The sequence below is a fragment of the Macrotis lagotis genome, chromosome X, assembly GCF_037893015.1.
Source record: "Macrotis lagotis isolate mMagLag1 chromosome X, bilby.v1.9.chrom.fasta, whole genome shotgun sequence".
Lineage (NCBI taxonomy): Eukaryota > Metazoa > Chordata > Mammalia > Peramelemorphia > Peramelidae > Macrotis > Macrotis lagotis.
Window position 1 is genome coordinate 649,807,864 of NC_133666.1, and position 21,413 is coordinate 649,829,276.

Below are 21,413 nucleotides of genomic sequence, written 5' to 3' on the forward strand. Positions count from 1 at the left end.
ATTCTTTAAGAATTATTATCAGGGTGGCTAGGGGGTGCAGTGGATAGAGCACTGGTCTTGGAGTCAGGAGTACCTGAGTTCAAATCCTGCCTCAGACACTTAATAATTACATAGCTGTGTGGCCTTGGGCAAGCCACTTAACCCCATTTACCATGCAAAAATATATTTTATAAAAGGATTATTATCTTGGGTAGCTAGGATAGAGCACTGGCCCTGGAGTCAGGAGGACCTGAGTTCAAATCCAGCCTCAAACACAATACTTTTTTAGCTGTATGACTTTGGGCAAATCATTTTATCCCATTGCCTTGCAAAAAAAAAAAAAACAACATATAAATGATTATTATCACTCCTGGATCTGTTTTTCCAGTGAGATATTTCACATTTTCTTCTATTTTTTCATTCTCTTTTTTAAAATTTTTTAATTTTCAGGTTTTTTACAAGGCAATGGGGTTAAGTGGCTTGCCCAAGGCCACACAGCTAGGTAATTATTAAGTGTCTGAGATAGGATTTAAACTCAGGTACTCCTGACTCCAGGGCTAGTGCTCTATCCACTGAGCCACCTAGCCTCCCCATTCTTTTTTTTAATATTCTCATTTTGTACAAATTTTTTTTACATTAATAAAATATTCTTGTTTAAGAGTAAACAAAATACCCCCTCCCCTCCATAAATATAGACTTGCTTGAGTGATAAAGGGGAGAGAAAAAATTAAAATAAAAAAAATAATAGTAATAATTGTAGGTATGGCCAGGTGGCACAATGGGCGAAGCACCAGCCCTGGAGCCACAAGCATCTGAGCCCACATCTGGCCCCGTACACCCAACAATCACCCAGCCGTGTGACATGCAGGCCACTCGAACCCCACTGCCCTGCAAAAACCAAAAAAAAAAAGACCCAAAATAAAATAAAATAGTAATAATAGTAGGGGTGGCTGGGTGGCGGACAGAGCATTGGCCCTTGAGCCAGGAGCACCTGGGTCCAAATCCGGCCTCAGACAACCAATGATCACCCTGCTATGCATCTCTAGGCAGGCCACCCAGCCCCATTTGCCCTGCACCCCCCCCCAAATAATAATAAAAAATGTGCTTTAGTCTTTGTTCCAACACCAACAACTCTGTCGTGAGTGGATCACATTCTTTATGGGAAGTCCATTGCAAAAGTTACTTCCATATTTTTCTAATGTTGCCATTGCTGATCGCAACTCCCTCCTTTCGTATTTCTCCACTACCATGTACTCTATTTTCTCTCTCCTTTTACTCTACTCTGCTGTAGGGTCGCTGAGTGGTGCAGCACACAGATCTCTGGTCCTGGGGCCAAGAAACCTGGAGCCCCCATACCACCCCTTCGGCCCAGCATCCACCTGGCCCTATGGTCCCGGACAGGCCTTCCAATACCAGCCCCTTGCAAGAAGTAAAAAAGAAAATGTGTTATATCTGACCACTCTCCCCCCATGGTCTGTCCTCTCCTTCATTCAGATCTCCACTTCTTCCCCCTGCCCCCCCCACTCCTTCTTACTCCAGATGCCTATACCCCATTGATTATATTTGCTATTTCCTCTCCTAGCCACCTCTGATGAGAGCAAAGGTTCCCTCATTCCCCCTTGCCTCCCCCCTTCCATATCATTGCAATAGCTCATTGTAATAAAGAAAAACCTTATTACATGAAATATCTTGGCCTATTCCCCCTCTCCTTTTTTCTTTCTCCCGTTACATTTTCCTTTTTTTCTATTGACTCCATTTTTACACCATATTTTATCTTCGAATTCAGCTTTCTCCTGTGCTTCAACTATAAAAGCTCCCTCTACCTGCTCTATTAACTGAGAAGGTTCATATGAGTATTATCAGTATCATTTTTCTATACAGGAATACATGCAGTTCATCATCATTAAGTCCCTCATATTTTCCACTTCTCCTCCAATCTCTATGCTTCACCTGAGTCCTGTATCTGAAGATCAAACCTTCTGTTCAGCTCTGGCCATTCCAAAAGGAACATTGGAAATTCCCCTGGTTCATTGAAAGTCCATCTTTTTCCCTGGAAGAGGACATTCAGCCTTGCTGGGTAGTTCATTCTTGGCTGCATTCTAAGCTTTTTTGCCTTCCAGTATATTATATTCCAAGCCCTACGAGCTTCCAGTGTAGTTGCTGCTAAGTCCTGTGAGATCTTGACTGCAGTTCCATGATATTTGGATTGTGTCCTTCTGGCTGCTTGTAATATTTTCTCTTTGACTTGGGAGTTCTGGAATTTGGCTATAATATTCCTAGGGGTTGGTTTTTTGGGATCTCTTTCTCGGGGGGGATCGGTGGATTCTCTCCATTTCTATTTTGCCCTTTGCTTCTAGAATATCAGGGCAATTTTCCTGTAGTAATTCTTTGAAAATGATGTCAAGGCTCTTCCTGATCATGACTTTCAGGTATTCCAATAATTTTTAAATTATCTTTCCTAAGTCTGTTTTCCATATCAGTTGTTTTTTCAATGGGATATTTCACATTTTCTTCTAATTTTTCATTTTTTTAGTTTTGAAGTATTGATTCCTGATTTCTGGTAAATTCATCTATCTCCTTGATTTCTATTCTTTGTCTGAAGGATTTGTTCTCCTCAAAGAGTTTTCTTATCTCTTTTTCCATCTGGCCAATTTTGCTTTTTGAAGCATTCTTCTCAATAACTTTTTTGAACTGTTTTATTCATTTGACCTAAGCTGGTTTTTAGCATGCTATTTTCTTCAGCATTTTTTTGGATTTCCTTGACTAAGCTGCTGACTTCATTTTCATGTGTTCCTACATCTTTCTCATTTCTTTTTCCAGTTTTTCTTCTTACTCCCTCATTTGATTTTCAAATTCTTTTTTTGAGCTCTGTCATAGCCTGAGCCCAATTTCTGTTTTTCCTGGAGTCTTTAGATGCAGGAGCTTGTGCTTCCTCATCTTCAGACTGAGTATTTTTATCCTTGGGATCATTTGCAAAATATTTCTCAATGGTGTTCCTCTTATTTCTCTGCTTGCTCATTTTCCCAGCCTGGGCCTGGTTTTAGGGTGCTTCCTGAGCTTTTGGGACACTCCCACAAGGGTCTCATTGTGTGAGGCTCTGTCCTCCCTCCTGGTCTGTGAATGACCATAAGCGCCTCCCTCTGCCACGGGGCTGAGGTGGGGGGGCCCTGCTGTTCTATGGGGGGGCCTAGACTGTGATCAGGATCTGAATGTGATCAGAGTCCCAGAGTCCTGTTCCAGGGGCAGAGGACAGAGCTCTGCATCACTTCCCTTCCTAGGTTCTATGGGTTCATGTCCTAGGGGCTCCTGCTTACCAGCTCCCCCTGCTTCTGTTCCTGGATCTGGGCTGCCAAAAGACCACTTTGCTTGCTGTGTGCCCTGAGGGCTGGGCTTCACGTGCTCGCTCTGGCAGAGTTCCCCCCCGCTGTTCCCCCACTTTGTGTCCGGTGCTCCCCGGGGTGCAGCTCAGGAGACTCCCCCGCTGTTGTGAGCTGAGGCTCCCAGCGCCCTGGGGCTGCCTCCAGGAGGCTGAAGTTCTTTTGCTCTGGCGGGCCACCCCTCCGACCCTGGGGAGCAGAGCCTTTCTGCTCTTTTCCAGGTTACCTTGAGTAGGAGAACTGCCTCACTGGGTCCCTCTGTGGGTTCTGTCTTTCGAAAATTTAGTTAGAGTCCTTAGCTTATGGGTTTTATGAGAGAGAACCTAAGACAGGATCCTTTCTTGTAGTCATCTTGTCTCCGCCCCTCTAGCCACCCCATTCTTTTGATTTGATTTTATTGTTTCTTGATGTCTTTTGGAGTTAATAGCTTCCAATTGTCTAATTTTCATTTTTAAGAAATTAGCTTCTTCAGTGAAATTTTGTCCCTCTTTTTTAATCTGGCTAGTTCTGCTTTTTAAGGCATTCTTTTCTCCAGGGAATTTGATGTGCTTCTTTTACCATTTGACTTATTCTGTTTTTAAAGTCTTATTTTCTTCATTTTTAAAATTTATTTATTTTAGATTTTTCAAGGAAATGGGGTTAAATGGCTTGCCCAAGGCCACACGGCTAGGTAATTATTAAGTGTCTGAAGTTGAATTTGAACCCAGGTACTCCTGACTCCAGGGCCAGTACTCTATCCACTGTGCCACCTAGCTGCCACCCCTCCCCCATTATTTCTTAATGTACTTGGAGCATCATTCCTGGTCTCATGGTATTCGTTGACCATGTGTTCCTCTACCTGGTTACTGATAGGCATTATGACTTTGTAGAAGCTGCTGGGATAACACAGCAGTTAAGTCTATTTGTCCCCAAGGAGATGACTTGTCCATGATTGTCATAGGCTTCTAACTATGCCAGCAATCAACAGAAAACAGAAATCCCTTGTCTCTCGGTGGAGTGCAGATAGTGACCATTTATCAAGACTATCCACTACTGAGCATTCTCAGAATGGGGTCCTCCAAGAAGGTGGCACTGTGAGCAGCTCAAGTGGTCAATGCCTTTATGGTCTCCACTGGAAAAGAGGACCCTGCACCTCCAGCCAGCCTCTTGATTTCTCATAATTCCACATCAGCTGTGGATTGGATCAGGTCCCAGCTAGGGGCAGGCGGCTTAATTGATGCCTTCCTCACCATGAAATTTTAAGTCTGAGGTAGAGTTCATTGAACAGGGCAAGGTGTTCTCTTCATTTGTCTAGATAATAAGACACTGTGTAGTTGGCTCTCTTGATCAGTGTTTGACTGGGAGTGAGAATCCCAGAAGTAGCCAAAGAGCTTTTGTGATCTTTCAGGCTATTAGGAATAATGTATGGAATGCTGTTGGCTCCATGCTGCCATTCCAAGAAACTACTTTAACTTAGCAACAGCAGTAAATTATTGTAAAGAAGGGGAGTGATTCCCCCATATCCCAGCTTTCAGGCTTCTGAGAGGCCCAGCAGAGTACCTGCCCACAACCACCTCCACAGGACCTCTGGGGCGGGGGTCACAGATCACTCATCTCCCTCTGAACTCCTGCAGCCCAGGTGAGAGATGACCATCTTTTTGTGAACAGTGAGGAGGAGCTATACTTTCTATATTACTCACTACAATGGCCATTGTTTTTGATCAGTGTTTTGTTTGTTTTTATTGAAACCTTTTGTTTTTTACATCACAACAATCTCCAAATACATCCTCCTTCCTATTTTCCTACCTAACTTTATAATAAACATTTTCAGAGGGAAAGAAAAAGCAGTATGACTGAGTCAGCCTTCTATATAGATTGTTCCATACCCATAGTCTCCCTCCTTTTCAGGAAATGGAGTGTATTGCATTTTCCTAACTCTTCTCCAGGGTCAATCTTGAGCCCTGTAATTACGGGAAAATTCTCATTTCATTGTTACTTCTGTTTACATTGTTGTGGTGATCTCCTTCTGTTCACTTCAGTTTGTGCTCAGAATTTTTCACATTTGTCATCTCACTCCTCGATAATATTCCGTTGTCTTGATGAACCTCATTATATATAGTCATTTAACATTGAGAAGCATCTATTGTATTTTCAGTTCTTTACTTCAGCAAAAACTACTGCTCTGAATAGTATGGTGGTATTTATGGGATAATCTGAGGATGGAATTTTTTGCCAGTTTAAGCTGTATTTATTTATATAGTTGGAATTTCCATGTGCTATTAACTACATGTACTATTCTGTGACTTCTGCCATATTAGCTCCATATCACTGCTTGCCAATCGTTATTTGGAGGCTTGAGTTTATATCCCACTGGTGGGAATTTTTTTAATAAATATTTTATTTATTTTCCAATTATATACAATGGTAGTTTCTACTATCTTTTTTTGTAATGTTTTGAATTTTACAATTTTTCCCCTACCTCCCATCCCTTTCTCCACCCTCCCACAGAAGGCAGTGTGATACTCTTTCCATTGTTTCCATGCTATTCATTGATCAAAATTGAATGTGTTCCGAGAAAAATCACATCCTTGAGGAAAAAATGAAATATTAAGAGATAGCAAAATTATGTAGTACATAAGACAACATTTTAAAAGAAAATGAAGGTAATAGTCTTTGGTCTTTGTTCAAACTCCACAGTTCTTTCTCTGGATACAGATGGTATTCTCCATTGCAGACAGCCCAAAATTGTCCCTGGTTGTTACACTGAAGGGATAAGCAAGTCCATCAAGCTTGATCATCACCCCCATGTTGTTCTTAGTCTGAAGGATTTGTTTTACTCAGAGAGCTTTCTTATCTCCTTTTCCATCTGGCCAATTCTACTTTTTAAAGCATTCTTCTCCTCAGTAACTTTTTGAACTGTTTTATCCATTTGACCTAAGCTGGTTTTTAGCATGCTATTTTCTTCAGCATTTTTTTGGATTTCCTTGACTAAGCTGCTGACTTCATTTTCATGTTTTTCCTACATCTCTCTCATTTCTTTTCCCAGTTTTTCTTCTATTTCCCTCATTTGATTTTCATAGTCTTTTCTGAGCTCTGTCATAGCCTGAGCCCAATTTCTGTTTTTCTTGGAGTCTTTAGATTCAGGAGCTTGTGCTTCCTCATCTTCAGACTGAGTGTTTTGATCCTTCTTGGGCTGACAGGCAAAGTATTTCTCAATGGTGTTTCTCTTTTTACTCTGCTTACTCATTTTCCTGGCCTGAGCCTGGTTTTGGGGTACTTCCTGAGCTTTTGGGACACTCCCACAAGGATCTCAGTGTGTGAGGCTCTGTCCTCCCTCCTGGTCTGTGAATGACCATATGCGCCCCCCTCTGCCACGGGGCTGAGGTGGGGCGGCCCTGCTGTTCTATGGGGGGACCTAGACTGTGATCAGGATCTGAATGTGGTCAGAGCCCCAGAGTCCTGTTCCAGGGGCAGAGGACAGAGCCTGGCAGTCTCTCTCCACTCCCTCTCTAGGCTCAGGGAGCTCATGCCCTGGGGGCTCCTGCTTACGGGCTCCACCTGCTTCTGTTCCTGGATCTGGTCTGCTGCTCTGTGTGTGCCCTGAGGGCTGGGCTTCACTTGCTCTGGCAGAGGTCCCCTGCTGTTCCCCCAGGTTGTGCCCGGTGCTCCCCGGGGCGTAGGTCAAGAAACTCCCCCACTGCTGTGAACTGCGGCTCCCAGGGCCCTGGGGCTGCCTCCGGGAGGCTGAAGTTCTTTCGCTCTGGTGGGCCACCCCTCTGGCAGGCCGCCCTTCCGACCCCGGGGAGCAGAGCCTTTCTACTCTTTTCCAGGTTACCTTGAGTAGGAGAACTGCCTCACTGGGTCCCTCTGTGGGTTCTGTCTCTTGAAAATTTAGTTAGAGTCATTAGTTTATAAGTTTTATGAGAGAGTGCCTAAGAGACGATCCTCTCTTGTTGCCATCTGGGCTCCGGCCCCCATCTTCTCCCATGTTGTTCTTAGAGTATGCAGTATTCTTCTAGTTCTACTCATCTTGCTCAGGATCAGCTCATGCAAGTCCTTCCAGGCTTCTTTGAAGTCCCATCAATAATGTTCTATCACATACATATACCACAATTTGTGCAGCCATTCCCCAGTTGATGGACATTCACTCAATTTCCAATTCTTTGCTACTATGAGTGGAGAGCTGCTATGAATATTTTTTTGTGCAAGTGATGTTTTTACCCTTTTTCATGATCTCTTCAGGTTATAGACCCAGTAGTGGATCAAAGGGTGTGCCCACTGGTGGGAATTTTAATCAGATGATTGTTAACCCCTTCTGGTTTTTCACATGGGCACAAATGATAATGCCAGAAGTATTAAGAAGTCTTGTTAAAACATATGTTCTCTTAGAGAGAAAACTGAAATTCATGGGACCACTTATGGTATTTTTCACCTTTGCTGATCATAGGAGGCAAAGTGGAATTCAGAAGAGTAAGGTAGAATTGAAAAATGTTGACTAAGTTAAGAAGGTATTATCTGAGAATAGGATGTGAATTTTTGAACTATGGCTTAAGATAAAGAAATGATAAGTCCATTCCTGGCTAGAGATAGAAGACTGGCAAGAATGTATTTATATTATTTTAAAATTCTGATCAAAAGAACTTTTAATTGAAAAGGAAAAAGAAATCTCTGACAAGTATTGCTAGTAAAATTTGGCAGAAAATAGATTTAGACTAGCAGATTAATGCCACATGCTATATTAAACCCCAGATAGATATATAATATCTTTATATAAATATAAGCAAATGAGAGGAAAATGGAAGGAGATATCTTTTCTAACTATGACTAAGGGAAGAAATTATAACTAAAGAAGGGAGAGAGCTGACCATAAAAAGATAGATAATTTCTATTATGTGGTGAGTTTTTACACAATATAACTAAAGTAAAAAGAAATAGTTGAATTGGGGGAAGATCCTGATCAAGATTCTTTGATAAAGTTCTGGTGATATGCAAAATACATAGAGAATTTATGTAAACACATAATTTTGAGTTATTTCCATAAGATAAATGGTCAAAAGACATGAATAGCTTTCAAAAGAAGAAATGCAAGCTATCACTGAATATTTGAAAGACTTACCACAAATCACCAGTCGTTTTAAAAATGCAAAGTAAAACAACTCTTAGGTTTCACTTGTCCCTTAATAAAATTTGCAAAGATGAACAAGGATTGCAATAGGAGGATAGAATCAAGATAGTGGAGTTGCAGGAAGAAGTACAATCTGCCTTCCCCCTTCCCTTCCCTGCATTTTCTCTAATCAGATTGAGAAAATACACCAGACCCCAGTGCAGACCTGATTAGGAAATCCAAGGGAGAAAAAAAATCACAGGTTGGCACAGTCTAACCAGGAATGGCCTCTGACACAGAGGGGCCTAAGATGGTGAAGGGCAAAGGAAGAGGTGTACACTAGCACATCTGTGACTCAGTATCCAGTTCTGAATCACAGGTCCACAGCAGACTGGGGAGGAGACCTGTGCTGAGGGGTGGCATTTCACAGTGAGGAGTGGTCCTGGGTCTTAGGCTGGGTACCAGTGAGGACCAAGTTCAGAAGCAAGCAGCAGCAGTAGCTGGGTGACTGACCCCCAGGAGGGGCTTGAAGTCTCATTTTCAACCTCTAGACCACCCTGAAACCTGCAACAGAATAATTAGGACAAGAATCAGACCAAAGTCCATTGGACTGACAGTGCCTGAGTCCAACCCAAGACAAATTTACAGACCCAAGTCAGGAAATTGTGGAACTGAGACCAGGGGGACAGTAATCAGCGTTTGGCCTGGAGCACATTACTTTGAGAGTCTGCACTATGTCCTAGAATCACACAAGCCTCAATATTCCAAGAGAGCAGCAGCAGCAGGACCAGTCCAAACATTCCCTCCAGAAAGGAGCAGAGCCTTGCCCTGCATCAAATCTGAATCAGGAAGTAGAATGCAAGAGTAAGCAGACAGAAAAAACAGAATCCCACCATAGAAAATTATGGTGATGGGGATATTAGCCCAGAAGAAGAGAATGAACGTGGGAACTGACATGACCGGTATGGAAGTGTGCTTTACTTACTTGGCTTCATGTGCTTATAACAGGATTAGAGAGGGGCTGAGATGGGAACATGTGAAGGATGACACTAATCAATATTGCAGAAGCTTTGGGGGAATAAGCAGCTAAATATACTCTTGGAGGCGGTACTGATGTACCTATTCTATAAACAAATTAGAATTTATGTAAGAAAAGTCATTCCCTTCATCCATGTCACTTGTAGCCATAAACTACTAGGAGATCACTTTTTTCCCTTTTGGTTTTTGCAAGGCAGTGGGGTTAAGTGACTTGCCCAAGGCCACACAGCTAGGTAATTATTTAGTGTCTGAGGCCATATTTGAACTCAAGTACTCCTAACTTCAGGGCCAATGCTCCATCCACTGCACCACCTAGTCACTCTGAGATCACTTTCAAAAAGACAGATGTCATATGTAACATGTGCAAGTGCTTTTGTGGAGGCAATGTAATTCAAGGATGTGATTCCCCCCAACTGGACATACTCTGCATCCGAATGCATCAATTCAGAGAATTCAGAGAAATCAACCAACATGTATTAGAATCCACTATATGTTGGGTGCTAGGGTTACATATAATAAGAACAAATAGTGACTGCCCTCAAGGGGGTTGTGACAGTCAAATGAGCCAAGCTTTGAAAAAGTCAAGTCCTCATTTGTAGAGCCTGTTGCCTTTGGGGGTGGCAGTGCCCCTCAACTGGCTCACTAGCCCTTAGGAGCTGGTGCCAACTCAGCTCTGGGCCCCAAGAGCACAGGGGCACCAGAGAACTTGACAGATTTGCTGTGGAGCCCAGGTAGAGAGTTCATACCCGAGTGGCAGGATCAGACACTCCAAAGGTCTGGCTAAGCTAGGTTGTTGGACTGAAATCAAGAAGGTGGGATTTAAGAGGAAGAAATGGCAAGCGTTATTACTGAGCTTAAAAAAGAAAGTCACTGGCAATGTTGAAGGAAAGATGACTTCATCAGTTCAGTTAAGATTCAACTTGGCCTTCTTTAGTTGCTTGCAGGCTTCCTTTTCATGAGTCGGCAGTGTATACCGAGAGCCCCCAGAGGTCATGCAGACTGAGATGCTAGAAAGAGAAGCCTTATGTCCAGGACATGAGGCACTCCACTGGGTGAAGGGCATCATTAATTCAGTGGGGCATCTAGTTAAAAGAACTCAGGATGTTTAACCTGGAGAAGAGGAGATTGGCCAAGGAATGAGAGCTGTGTCCTGGGGGCTGAAGGCAGGCCTGGAAGCATCAAGGGGACATTTTTATGAGGGGATCCAGCTTCCCCAACACCAAAACTTCTCCCTTTTCCAGATGGGGTATAGAGGTCTTCCTGCATAGGCTGATGGACTACTCTCTGGGGAAGGGGATTCTGGCTTAGGGGGAATCTATGGGCCTTGAGGGTCTGTTGGGCAGTCCCATTTTCCTTGGCATTCCTTATATTGTAGTACTATTTTGTAACATCCTCATGCCACCATTTGTTCAGCCATTCCTGTTATTGTAATGTTTCCAAATTTTTGCCATCACACTTTGTGCAGATGTGAATAATTTCTAGGTAGGTTCTTCTTGTTTTTCGAAAGTTCTTTGTCTGATCTCATGTCCTTCAGGCCCCCATCTGTTTGACTGATGAAAATAATGAAATCCACAGGAAGAAAATGATTTATCCAGAGTTGCCCAGGTAACTGGGACTAGATTTGAGACCAAATCCCCTTCCTTATGGTTCTAGATCATCATCGTCCTCTTCCCTTTCCTCTTTACCTTCCTGGCATCGCATTTGTCCTCCAGCATCAGCACTGTACCTAACATAGGAACTGTTTAATACATGAGGTCTTGATTGATTTGGGACCTCAGCGAATTTTTTCCAGTGATGAAGATGACAGCCTATCCTGTGGAATTCTGATCTGTGCCTTTTGGGGATTCATCCATTTTGGGGGGCCTCCCTTGGGCTCCTGACATCTGAAGGAGACCAAAGGATCATAAAGGCTTGAACTGAAAATTGGGTGGGCCATGGAGAATTGCTGAACAAATTGAAGTGCATTAGTGTGATGGAATGCTATTCTGCCTTGGGAAACAATGAGCAGGATGCGCTCAGAAAAACCTGGAAGGACTTAATATGAACTGATGCAAATTGAAAGGCACTGTGTACAAAGTATTAGCTATACTAGAGTAAGATGATCATTTGTGAATAATTCAGCTCTTCTCAGCAATACAATAATCCAAATCAACTCTGGTGTCTGAATACAGATTGAAGCATACTTTTTTTACTTTATTTTCTTGAGATTTTTTTTTTGTAATCTGTTTTCTTTCACAACATGATTACTGTGGAAACATTTTGTTTGGTTACACATGTATATCCTATATCAAATTGCTGGGGGATGGGGTGGAGAAAGGAAGAGAACTTGAAACTCAAAGTTTTGTTTTTTCTTTTAAGGAAATAGTGGTTTCTAAAATTTTATTTATTTAGGCAGTAGGGTTAAGTGACTTGCCCAAGGTTACAAAGTGAGGCAATTATTAAGTGTCTGAGGTTTGAATTGAACTCAGGTCCTCCTGACTCCAGGGCCAGTATAATTGAGGAAAAATAAAATATTCAATAAAAAAATAATATAATTTTCTTGGAAAAAAAATTGAGACCTCATTACTGTCTTCCTCCTCTTTACCTCCCTCTTAGGTAATGGACTACTTAGAAAGAAGATTCTGGTGGCTGCCCCACCTGGGGCTGAGCGACCTAGCAAAGGCCAGGATGTGACGGTGCAGTTGAAGGTCTCACTTGAGGATGATGGCACACAGGTGGAAGAGCAACCAGCCCTCACCTTCACTCTAGGAGACTGTGACTTTCTCCAGGTGCTGTGAAGCAGGGGTGGGGATGAGGGTGCTTAGGACTTGGGGTGTGGGACTGTCCTTTAGAGGTAGCTGGTGGCACAGTAAAGAGACCATTGACCTGGAGTCAGGAAGAGGGTGACTCAAATCTAGCCTCAGACTCTTACTAGCTGTGTGATCCTGGGCAAGTCACTATACCCTGTTTGCCTCAATTTCCTTAGTTGTAAAATGGTGATGCTGATAGCACCTACCTCTCCATAGTTGTTGTGAAGATCAAATTAGTGAATATTTGTAAAGTGCTTAACACAGTGTCTGGGTCTTATGTGTTACTCATCCTCTGGGACCTAGACTGCATTTTATTTCTCTTTGAAGGCTTTGGATCTGAGTGTGCAGCTCATGAATGTGGGGGAAACAGCCCTGATCATCGCAGATGGCAAATACTGCTATGGATCACATGGCAGGTAGGAAAGAGTAGAGGAAGTCTGAGAATTGACCTGCCTGGGACAAGAACTGGTTCCCAATGAGCAGAGCAATAAGAAATCTAAAGAGCTGCAAGGGATTTTTAAACAGAGTAGGTCAGAGCTGGAAGGGGAGTTAGAACCCAGGATGTCAGAACTGGGAGGGTCCTTAGAACAGGATGTCAGAGCTGGGAGGGTCCTTAGAACCCAGGAGGTCAGAGCTGGGAGGGTCCTTAGAACCCAGCATGTCAGAGCTGTGAGGGTCTTTAGAACATAGGATGGGGGCGGCTAGGTGGCGCAGTGGATAAAGCACTGGCCCTGGAGTCAGGAGTACCTGGGTTCAAATGTGGTCTCAGACACTTAATAATGACCCAGCTGTGTGGCCTTGGGCAAACCACTTAACCCTATTTGCCTTGCAAAAAACCTAAAAAAAAAAAAAGAAGAACATAGTATGTAAGATCTGGGAGAGCCCTGAGAACACAGACTGTCAGAACTGGTAGGGTCCTTAGAACCCAGGATAACAGAGCTGGGAGGGTCCTTAGAACAGAGGAGGTCAGAGCTGGGAGGGCCCTTAGAACCCAGGAGGTCAGAGGTGTGAGGATCCTTAGAACACGGGATGTCAGAACTGGTAGGATCCTTAGAACAGAGGACATCAGAGCTGTGAGGGTCCTCATACCACAGGAGGTTAGAACTGCGAGAGTCCTTAGAACACAGGAGTTCAGAATGGGGAGTGCCCTTAGAACATGGTAGTTCAGAACTGGGAGTACCCTGAGAACCCAGGATGTCAAAGCTGGGAGGGCCCTGAGAACACAGACTGTCAGAACTGGGAAGGTCTATAGAACACAGGAGGTCAGAGCTGGGTGGGTCCTTAGAACAGAGGACATCAGAACAGGATGTCAGAACTGGAAGTGCCCTTAGACCACAGGGGGTCAGAACTGGGAAGGCCCTTAGAACACAGACTGTGAGAACTGGGAGGGTCCTTAGAACGCAGGATATCAGAGTTGGGTGGGCCCTTAGAACAAAGGATGTCAGTGCTGGGAGGGTCCTTAGAACCCAAATGTCAGAGCTGGGAGGACTCTGAGAACACAGATTGTCAGAACTTGGAGGGTTATTAGAACATAGGATGTCAGAGCTAGGAGAGTCCTTAGAACACAGACTGTCAGACCTGGGAAGGCCCTTAGATCCCAGGAGGTCAGAGCTGCGAAGTTACTTAGAACCCTGAAGGTCAGAGGTGGGAGGGTCCTTAGAACCCAGGATGTCAGAGCTGGGAGGGCCCTTAGGACATGGGATGTGAATGCTGGAATGGTCATTTGAATGTGGAATGGCAGAGTTGGGAGAACCCTTAGCAAGCATCTAGTCCACTTCCTTCACTGAGCAGGATGGACACCTGCAGTCCAAAAGGGGCTGGCATCCTTTTCATTTGGGGAATGACGGTCCCTCTCGGATGTACAGCCTCCCTGTCTCAGCCCTTCCCCCTCCCCCATTCAGGAGGGAAATGCAAGGTTCCCTGGAGGTCTCTGGACAACTCCCCAGGCAGGCCAGGCAGCCAGTTCACTGTTCATCTTGTTTCTGAGCCCAGGGGCTCGCTCTGCCCTTCCTGCTCCTCCCATTCTTTTTCTAGTGATAGATGAAAACTGATGCTGCCCGTCCCTTGTCAGAAAATGAGTCTGTGGAAGGACTCCTTTCTGTAAGGGAGAGCACAGAAATCCCTCGATGTCCCAGTTGGAAGTGGACCTTGGAGGAATCTGGTCTCATTCTCTTATTTTCCAAATGAGGAAACTAAAGCCTAGGGAGGGAAAGTGAATCATCTGGAATCAGCACTGGGGATTGGGCAGGACCTGGAATCCCGTGCCTCCCCTCCTTTCATTTGGGGACTCTGTGGAGTGGGGAGGTTGTGTCAAATGCCCTCTAAGATGCCTGGATTTTCTGGCCCCTGGGGCCCACAGGAGTCCTGCCATCCCTCCTGACTCAACCCTCCGCCTCGAGGTAGCTCTGCAGACAGCAGTGGATGGGCCTGACCTGGAGCTGCTGAGTGGACGAGAGCGCATCATCCTGGCCGACCGCAAGCGGGAGTGTGGGAATGCCCACTACCAGAGAGCCGACTTTGTCTTGGCTGCCAACTCCTATGACCTGGCACTTAAGGCCATCAGTGCCAGCTCTAAAGGTGACCTGGGGTCTGTCACTTCCCCAAGGGACTGAGTGTTCATGCAATTTCTATCTCTGTGAGGGATTCCCTGGCCTCCATCCTGGAGCCCTTACAGTGGTCCCAGTAATGCCCTTCCACTCCTGCCATTCCTTGGCTATGACTGAGCCTTTTACCTCTCCAGGGGCTAGGGTGGGTTGGGAGAAGGGTTATGTCCCCTTAGCCTCCTTTGCACCCCATGGCAGTTGATGTAAGTCCAGAAGAGGAGGCCGAGTTGTTGGAGCTGAAGGTGAAGTGTCTGAACAACCTGGCTGCCTCCCAGCTCAAGCTGGACCACTACAGTGCAGCCTTGAATTCCTGCAGCCTGGCACTCAGCCACCAGCCAGATAACATTAAGGCCTTGTTCCGGAAGGGGAAGGTGAGTCTGAGGTAGCCAGAGGATGCCTTGGCCAGCCCTGGCCCACATCAACTTCCAGCCTCCTCAGGGCAGCCTGGGCCACACAGTTATTGTGGGAATGAGAGTCCAGGACTGACAGGTATCAGGAATGGGAGGACCCTTAGAACAGAGAATATCAGAACTGGGAGGAAACCAATCCAGAATCTTGTTTACCCATTGAAAGACTAAACTCCTTTGGGGAAAGGGAGGGACAAAGCCCTTCTCTTGCCTGAGCAAGGCTTAGGGCCCAATAGATAGGGAGCTTTAGTACTGCCTTGAGGCCTAATCAGTTGTACCTGCCCCCTATAGGTGCTGGCTCAGCAAGGTGAGTATGCTGAGGCCATCCCCATCCTGAGAGCTGCTCTCAAACTGGAGCCTTCCAACAAGGTAAGTGCTTAAGCCTTTTGGAGAGAACTAGGAGGGGTGGGACATTGTGGGGTGCGGTGTTTCATCCTTCTCCACAGCCTCTGTCTGTGTGGCCCACACCAGGGGCCAGGATGGCTCATGGAGCTTGAAACAGATGAGCCTGGAGCTCCCCCTGCTCTGACAGTCTTTAATCCTGAGGGTGGCTTCTGAACTAGCTCCTCTGCCCTCCTTTCTGTGTTCTGCTAGCAGCAGCTGCCCCTTGGGGAAGGCATTCAGGTGAAGCAGAAGGAGCTTTGCATTTGAATCTTGACTTGGCTCCTTGCCCCTGTGTGTTTGTGGACAGATCACTCCCCTCCCTGGGCCTTGGGCTTGATGACCTATGGGTCCCTCTCAGCTCTATGTCTTAGTGAGCCTACCCAGCAGGCAGGCAGCTTTGGTGTCACTAGACTGTGCCCCTTGACGGCCTCTTGACCAGTGCCAGTCAGCACAGGGCCATTCCCATTTGTCCAACTTGGAGAATACTTTCCTGCCTCCCAATGTAGTGGCTCCACTGGGTGGGCACCCTCTGGTCCTTTTATCTCATGACCCTGCTTCTTTGACCAGGCATGAACTGATCTCTGTCTCTTCCACACTTTGAACATTTAGTGGCCCAGGAGCAGGAGCAAGGGTCTGTGATTAGTCCTGAGAAGATACAGTGGACCCCAGTTTTTCTTATTATTAGAAAATGAGCTCCTAAGGCCTTAGAAGAATGCTGTGAAGTGATAGGAATGATGGATTTGGAGCCAGGCTGCCTGGGTTTGAATCTAGCCACTGCCTCTTAACTCCCTGCGTGACTCTGGGCAGGTCATGTTATCTCTTGGGCCTACATGTCCCTCATTTGTTTCAGGGGTGGGGAACCTGTTTTCTGCCAAAAGTCATTTGGATATTTATAACATCATTGGCAGGCTATATTTGGTCAAACAATTCCCTCCTAAAAAGCTAATAGATTTATTGAATCTCAAGACCCACCTGTGTTGCTGTGGCAGCTCCAGACTAATATGACCTGAGGACCAGAGCTGTTCCCTGCCCTGTGCTATACCATAAGGTGTTTGGATTAGACCACCTCTATGGACCATTCTGTCTCTAAGTTTGAGAGTGAAATTGCCTTAGACTAGTGGGATTAAGCTCAAAAAGAAACAAATCCACAAATTACCATTATCTATGTTGTTTCTATTTTTATTTATTTTGTTAAACATTCCCAATTACATTGCATTATGATTCAGAGCAAACTTGAGAGTCCAAGAGGATGACTTTGACACCTCTGCCTTAGAACACAGAATGTTAGAAGTAGGAGGGTCCTTGGAACACAAGATGTCAGAGCCCTTAGGGCTCTTAGAACATGGGAAGTCAGAGCTGGGAGGGCCCTCAGGACTCAGGGGGAGTTCAGGGGGTGGCAAAGTAGTTTTCCTTAGGTTTTCAACTTTCCCTCTGCCCCAGCCCCTCTACCAACTCACTCTTCTTTGTCTCATCCTCTTTGTCCTCATCCATCCTATTTGGACCCCAGAATCCCCCACCTTAGCTTCCCTGGGAAGAGGGGAGGATAAGTATCCTCTTTTCTGTTCCTTCATTCACTTTTATGTCCTGGAAATCCAGAAGCCCTCTTCCCTTATTCTGACCCTCACAGATTTTACTGGTGCCCCCATTATTTATTATGCTTAGGAGGGGAGCAGGGGATCCCTAAGGCAAAAGGAACATCTGGGGCATGCTTGAGCCAAGTCAGGACATTTGTCTTTCGTTGTTTTTTTAGGAAAGCTGCTAGCTCCATTTTCCACTTTTGGCAGATTGAGGCCTTGAATGGGGCCTCCTTTACTGCTTCTCCAAGAGCTTTGGGTTCTATTTTGCTTCTGCCTGCCTCCTTCCCTAACACTTGGTGGGGTGACCCTCTCTGTCTTTGCTGTGTTCCCCTTGCAGACTATTCATTCAGAACTCTCAAAGCTGGTGAAGAAGCATGCTGCCCAGAGGCACACAGAGACTGCCATGTACAAGAAGATGCTTGGCACTGCTGGTGTCAGTGGACTGCCTGCCAAGGGCCCCCCCAAGGGTCCCCGGGTAAGGGACTTGGAGGTGGGGGGAATGTGTGCAATGAGTCCAACCTCTGTCTTAGACTGGATAGGAAGGTGGGGGGCCCCCTTAGTGCTATGGGCAAGCATTGTCATCTCTGGCAGTGCCAGGGGTGGAACCACACAGTCTGAAATAGCTCTGCCAGCTCAGAGCGAAGTCACTGGTTGGCATAGTTATAGAATTTTAGGAGTTGAAGGGACTTTAGTATGTCAGCAGTCAGAGAACCTAGACAGTCAGAACCAGGAGAGCCCTTAGAATGCAGCATGATGTCAGAGCTGGAAGGGACCTTAAAACAGAATGTCCGAGCTGGAAAGGCCCTAAGAACACAGAACTAAGTGTGAGTGGCATCAACTCAGATTAGAGCTAAGAATGGAGGCCTAGGTTGGGGAAGGACTTACCCAGAAGTCATCTTTCAGGTTAGTGGCAGAAACTGGAACCAGAATCTCTTGGTCCTAGGCAGAGGATCCCTGAGCTCCCTTCTGTTTGTAGTTTGTCTTAGTTCTTACTCTGGGCTAGACGGGGTGAACCTCCCTTAAAGGGGTAGAACCTTCCCTGGGAGGCTTTAGGGAAATCCCAGGTCAGAGTGAAGTCCAGCCCTGACCCTGTAGGTCCCTGCCCATCAGCACCTAAGGAGGGCTTCCTTTGGGATTGGCATTCTGCTGGGCTGGGCTTTGGAGAAAGGGAAGAACAGAAGAGTTAGTCCTTACAGCACACTTTGGTCAAGGAGGCAGCAACCACATATACAGGAAAAATCAAAGAATACTTCGCTAGATATTAGGAGACCCCAAATGACCATGCCAAGGGCCAGGGACCTTAATGTTTTCTGGGGTCTGGAGCAGTCATGAAAGGCTTCCTGGAAGAGGTGAGCTTTGAGTTGGCCATTCAAATATAGGGAAAGTCTTTGGGGAGAGAGAGAGAAAAAATGGAAAAAGAGAAGCATCCCTAGTAGAGGGAGAGAGGAAACAAATTCATGGAAGATGACATAAGGATGTTCTGGGGCCTGGGTGGTAAGCAGCCTGGCCAGAGGGGAAAATGGACTAGTAAGCTGGGGGCCTGATCGTGCAGGGCCTTGAGTGCCAGGCTAAGGCTTTTGGCTTTTCCCTTCTAGTTCAGAGGACATGACCAGACATTGGGCTTTTCTGTCCTCTTGGTCACAGGTCAGGACCTGCCTCTTAACTCTTGGCTCAGCAGTGGGTTTGGCAACAGATTTGGGGAGATGGTGGGTTGCTCAGGGCAGAGAGAGGATGAACAACAACCTAAACATTTTCCTTTCCCTTTGTTGTTTTTTTCTACAGTCCATTCCATGGAAATGGCTCTTTGGCGCAACAGCTGTAGCCCTTGGGGGCGTGGCTCTATCTGTGGTCATTGCTGCCAGAAATTGAAAGCCTGGACAGACAGATGCTGCCTACTGCTGCCTGGGCTCCCCTCTGCCTTCCAGCCCCAGGCCTGCATCTTCCCTATCCTTTTCCTGTCCCAAAGCCTGATATGCCCTAGCTCATATACCACCTGGGCGGTGACCTAGAATTAGGTCAGTCCCTGTGAATGAATGAAGAGAATTGACCACCCAGTCAGGGGGCACCTGTCTCCCTCCCTCTTCAGTCCTCCCCACCAGAGCTGAGCAGACACCTGGGGCCCTGATCTGTCTGGCAAGAGCCAGCCAAAAGATCTCATATAGCCCCAATGGGCAAGGGGATGGTAGACCAATGGAAGTAGGTCAAAGGCACCCCAGCACCAGCCCAACTCTCCCGAGAATGTTGTGATGAAGATAGTGGGGATGGGCCTTAGAAGTGGGTGTTTTCACATTGCCCACAGAGAAGGGGCACTGTGAGTGAGCTCAGGCCCTGTCCCTTGGCCAGGCCTGGAGCCCTTGAGCTGGTTTTTGCCCTGAGCATTCCCTGCAGGAGCAGACCTGAAGCACATTCTGCCCCAATCTGGGGGGATTTTCCCATCCTCCTTCCTAGGCTCAGCCTCAGGATTCCCTGGCATGGGACTGGGGGATATCTGTGGATACAGAAGTGGCTTATATTAAGTGGGAGGAGAATGCCCCTTGCCATGGCAGAGGTGTCTTCATGTGCCACTCCCCTTCACCCAATCCATGCTGCCCCTGCCCGCAGTGAGTGCAGCTCTCTTCTCAAGCCCCACATTTGAGTTTACTGGACCTAGGTATGGCGCCTCCTGTTGTCTTATGGGAAAGCCTAGAAAATAAAGTGCCCGACCTGGTCGATCTGCCTGGGGCCCTCAGCTTCTTCTGCCGGCTCTGGGCAGGCGTGTGAGTGTGTGTGTATGTGTCTGTGCTAGTCTATGCACATGTGTGTCTAACCTATGTATCTTTCCACACACATGTACACATGTGTCTTTACATGTGTGGCCCTGTCTACACAATGCATGTTTGCATGTGTCTGCTGGGGTGTGCATGTTTGTGTGCGTCTTTGTCTGCGTGTGGTGGAAGAGGCCAGGGAAGCTGAGTGGACACTCCCTGGCTCTTGGACCTAAAGCCTCCTCCTTCAGCCGCCCTCCTGCCTCACACCCCAGAAATTCCATCACCCTCCTCCTCCCTTTCTCCTAGAGAAACTTACATGAGTCCTGCTACCTGCTCATAGGAGAGATGCATCCCCAAGGGAGCACCCCAGGGCAGGGGAGAAGACTGGGCCTGGGGGCCAATGACTTCCTCCTCTGGGCTTTGATTACCCCTCTTGTTAACTTGAATGGATTGGGCCAGGTGATCTCTCAGGGGCTGACCTGTGTTTAAAGGCTCCTCCCAATTCTGACATTCTGTGTTCTAAGGCCCCTCCCAGCTTCCAACCCTGAAAGTCTGTTCTAAGGGCCCCCTCAACTGACATTCTGGGTTCTAAGGGTCTGTCCAGCTCTGACATACTGTTCTAAGGGCCCTCCTGGATCTGACATCTGATCTAAGGTTCCTCCCAGATCTTGACATTCTCTGTCCTAAGGGCTCTCCCAGCTCGCTGCGTGACCCTAGGCAAGTTACCTCTCTTAGCCTTAGTTTTCTCATCTGTAAAATGTACATAATAAGCACCTGCCTCCCAGGGTGGTTGTGAGGAGCAAATGACATCCCTTGTAAAGTGCTTTGTAAGCCTTAAAATGCCATTTTTACATATATATATGCCTATACACATACACACACACATGCACACACATATGTGGCCTAAGGACCAACCACCACTCCACCTCTTGGCAGTCCCTTGTTCTGAGGACCCTGCTAAGTCATACTTCTTACCTTTGGCTCTCCCTGCCTGGACAGTCTGTTTCATGGTTCCTCCCACCATTAACATTCCAAGTTTCTAATAGGTGATAATCACTCTCATGTGGCACTATGTAGTCCAGGAGTGTTTATGAAGCATGTGCCTCCCCTTCAGCTTCTGTGGGCAGCCCTCTTATTCCCATCTGACAGCCGAGGGGGAAGCCTGCCTTGTCAGAGGTCATCTGGCCCAAAGACCCCAGAGGGAGCCAGATCCCACTGATTCCGAAAGCCATTCTTCCCACAGTTCCCCCCCTGGGCTGCGCTCCCACCAGATCTCGAGATTTTGTGCAGGAAGGGTTCTTGGTGATCATCTTTTCCAACCCCCTCATTTCTGGGAGAGTGGGTGTTTTTGGCTCCATGACAGGCAGGTGTGAGAGACTCTGGGGGGGGGGGTGTTGGAAGAGCCTGTCAGTGCTTTCAAAGTTGGCAA

The 21,413-nt window shown here is 46.4% G+C and overlaps 1 protein-coding gene across 3 annotated transcripts in view; it reads left to right on the forward strand.

Moving 5' to 3' along the window:
- The window catches only part of FKBP8 (FKBP prolyl isomerase 8), a 54,025-nt gene extending 34,079 nt beyond the window's left edge, over positions 1-19,946 (forward strand). For all 3 annotated transcript variants that reach the window (XM_074204743.1, XM_074204741.1, XM_074204742.1), the window contains 7 exons: positions 12,073-12,245; positions 12,594-12,682; positions 14,626-14,843; positions 15,068-15,240; positions 15,568-15,645; positions 17,575-17,712; positions 19,020-19,946. In XM_074204743.1, the coding sequence (XP_074060844.1) occupies positions 12,073-12,245; positions 12,594-12,682; positions 14,626-14,843; positions 15,068-15,240; positions 15,568-15,645; positions 17,575-17,712; positions 19,020-19,106 (956 nt within the window). In that variant the 3' untranslated portion in view covers positions 19,107-19,946. The remainder of the gene's footprint in view (positions 1-12,072; positions 12,246-12,593; positions 12,683-14,625; positions 14,844-15,067; positions 15,241-15,567; positions 15,646-17,574; positions 17,713-19,019) is intronic.
- Positions 19,947-21,413: the final 1,467 nt, after the last annotated feature.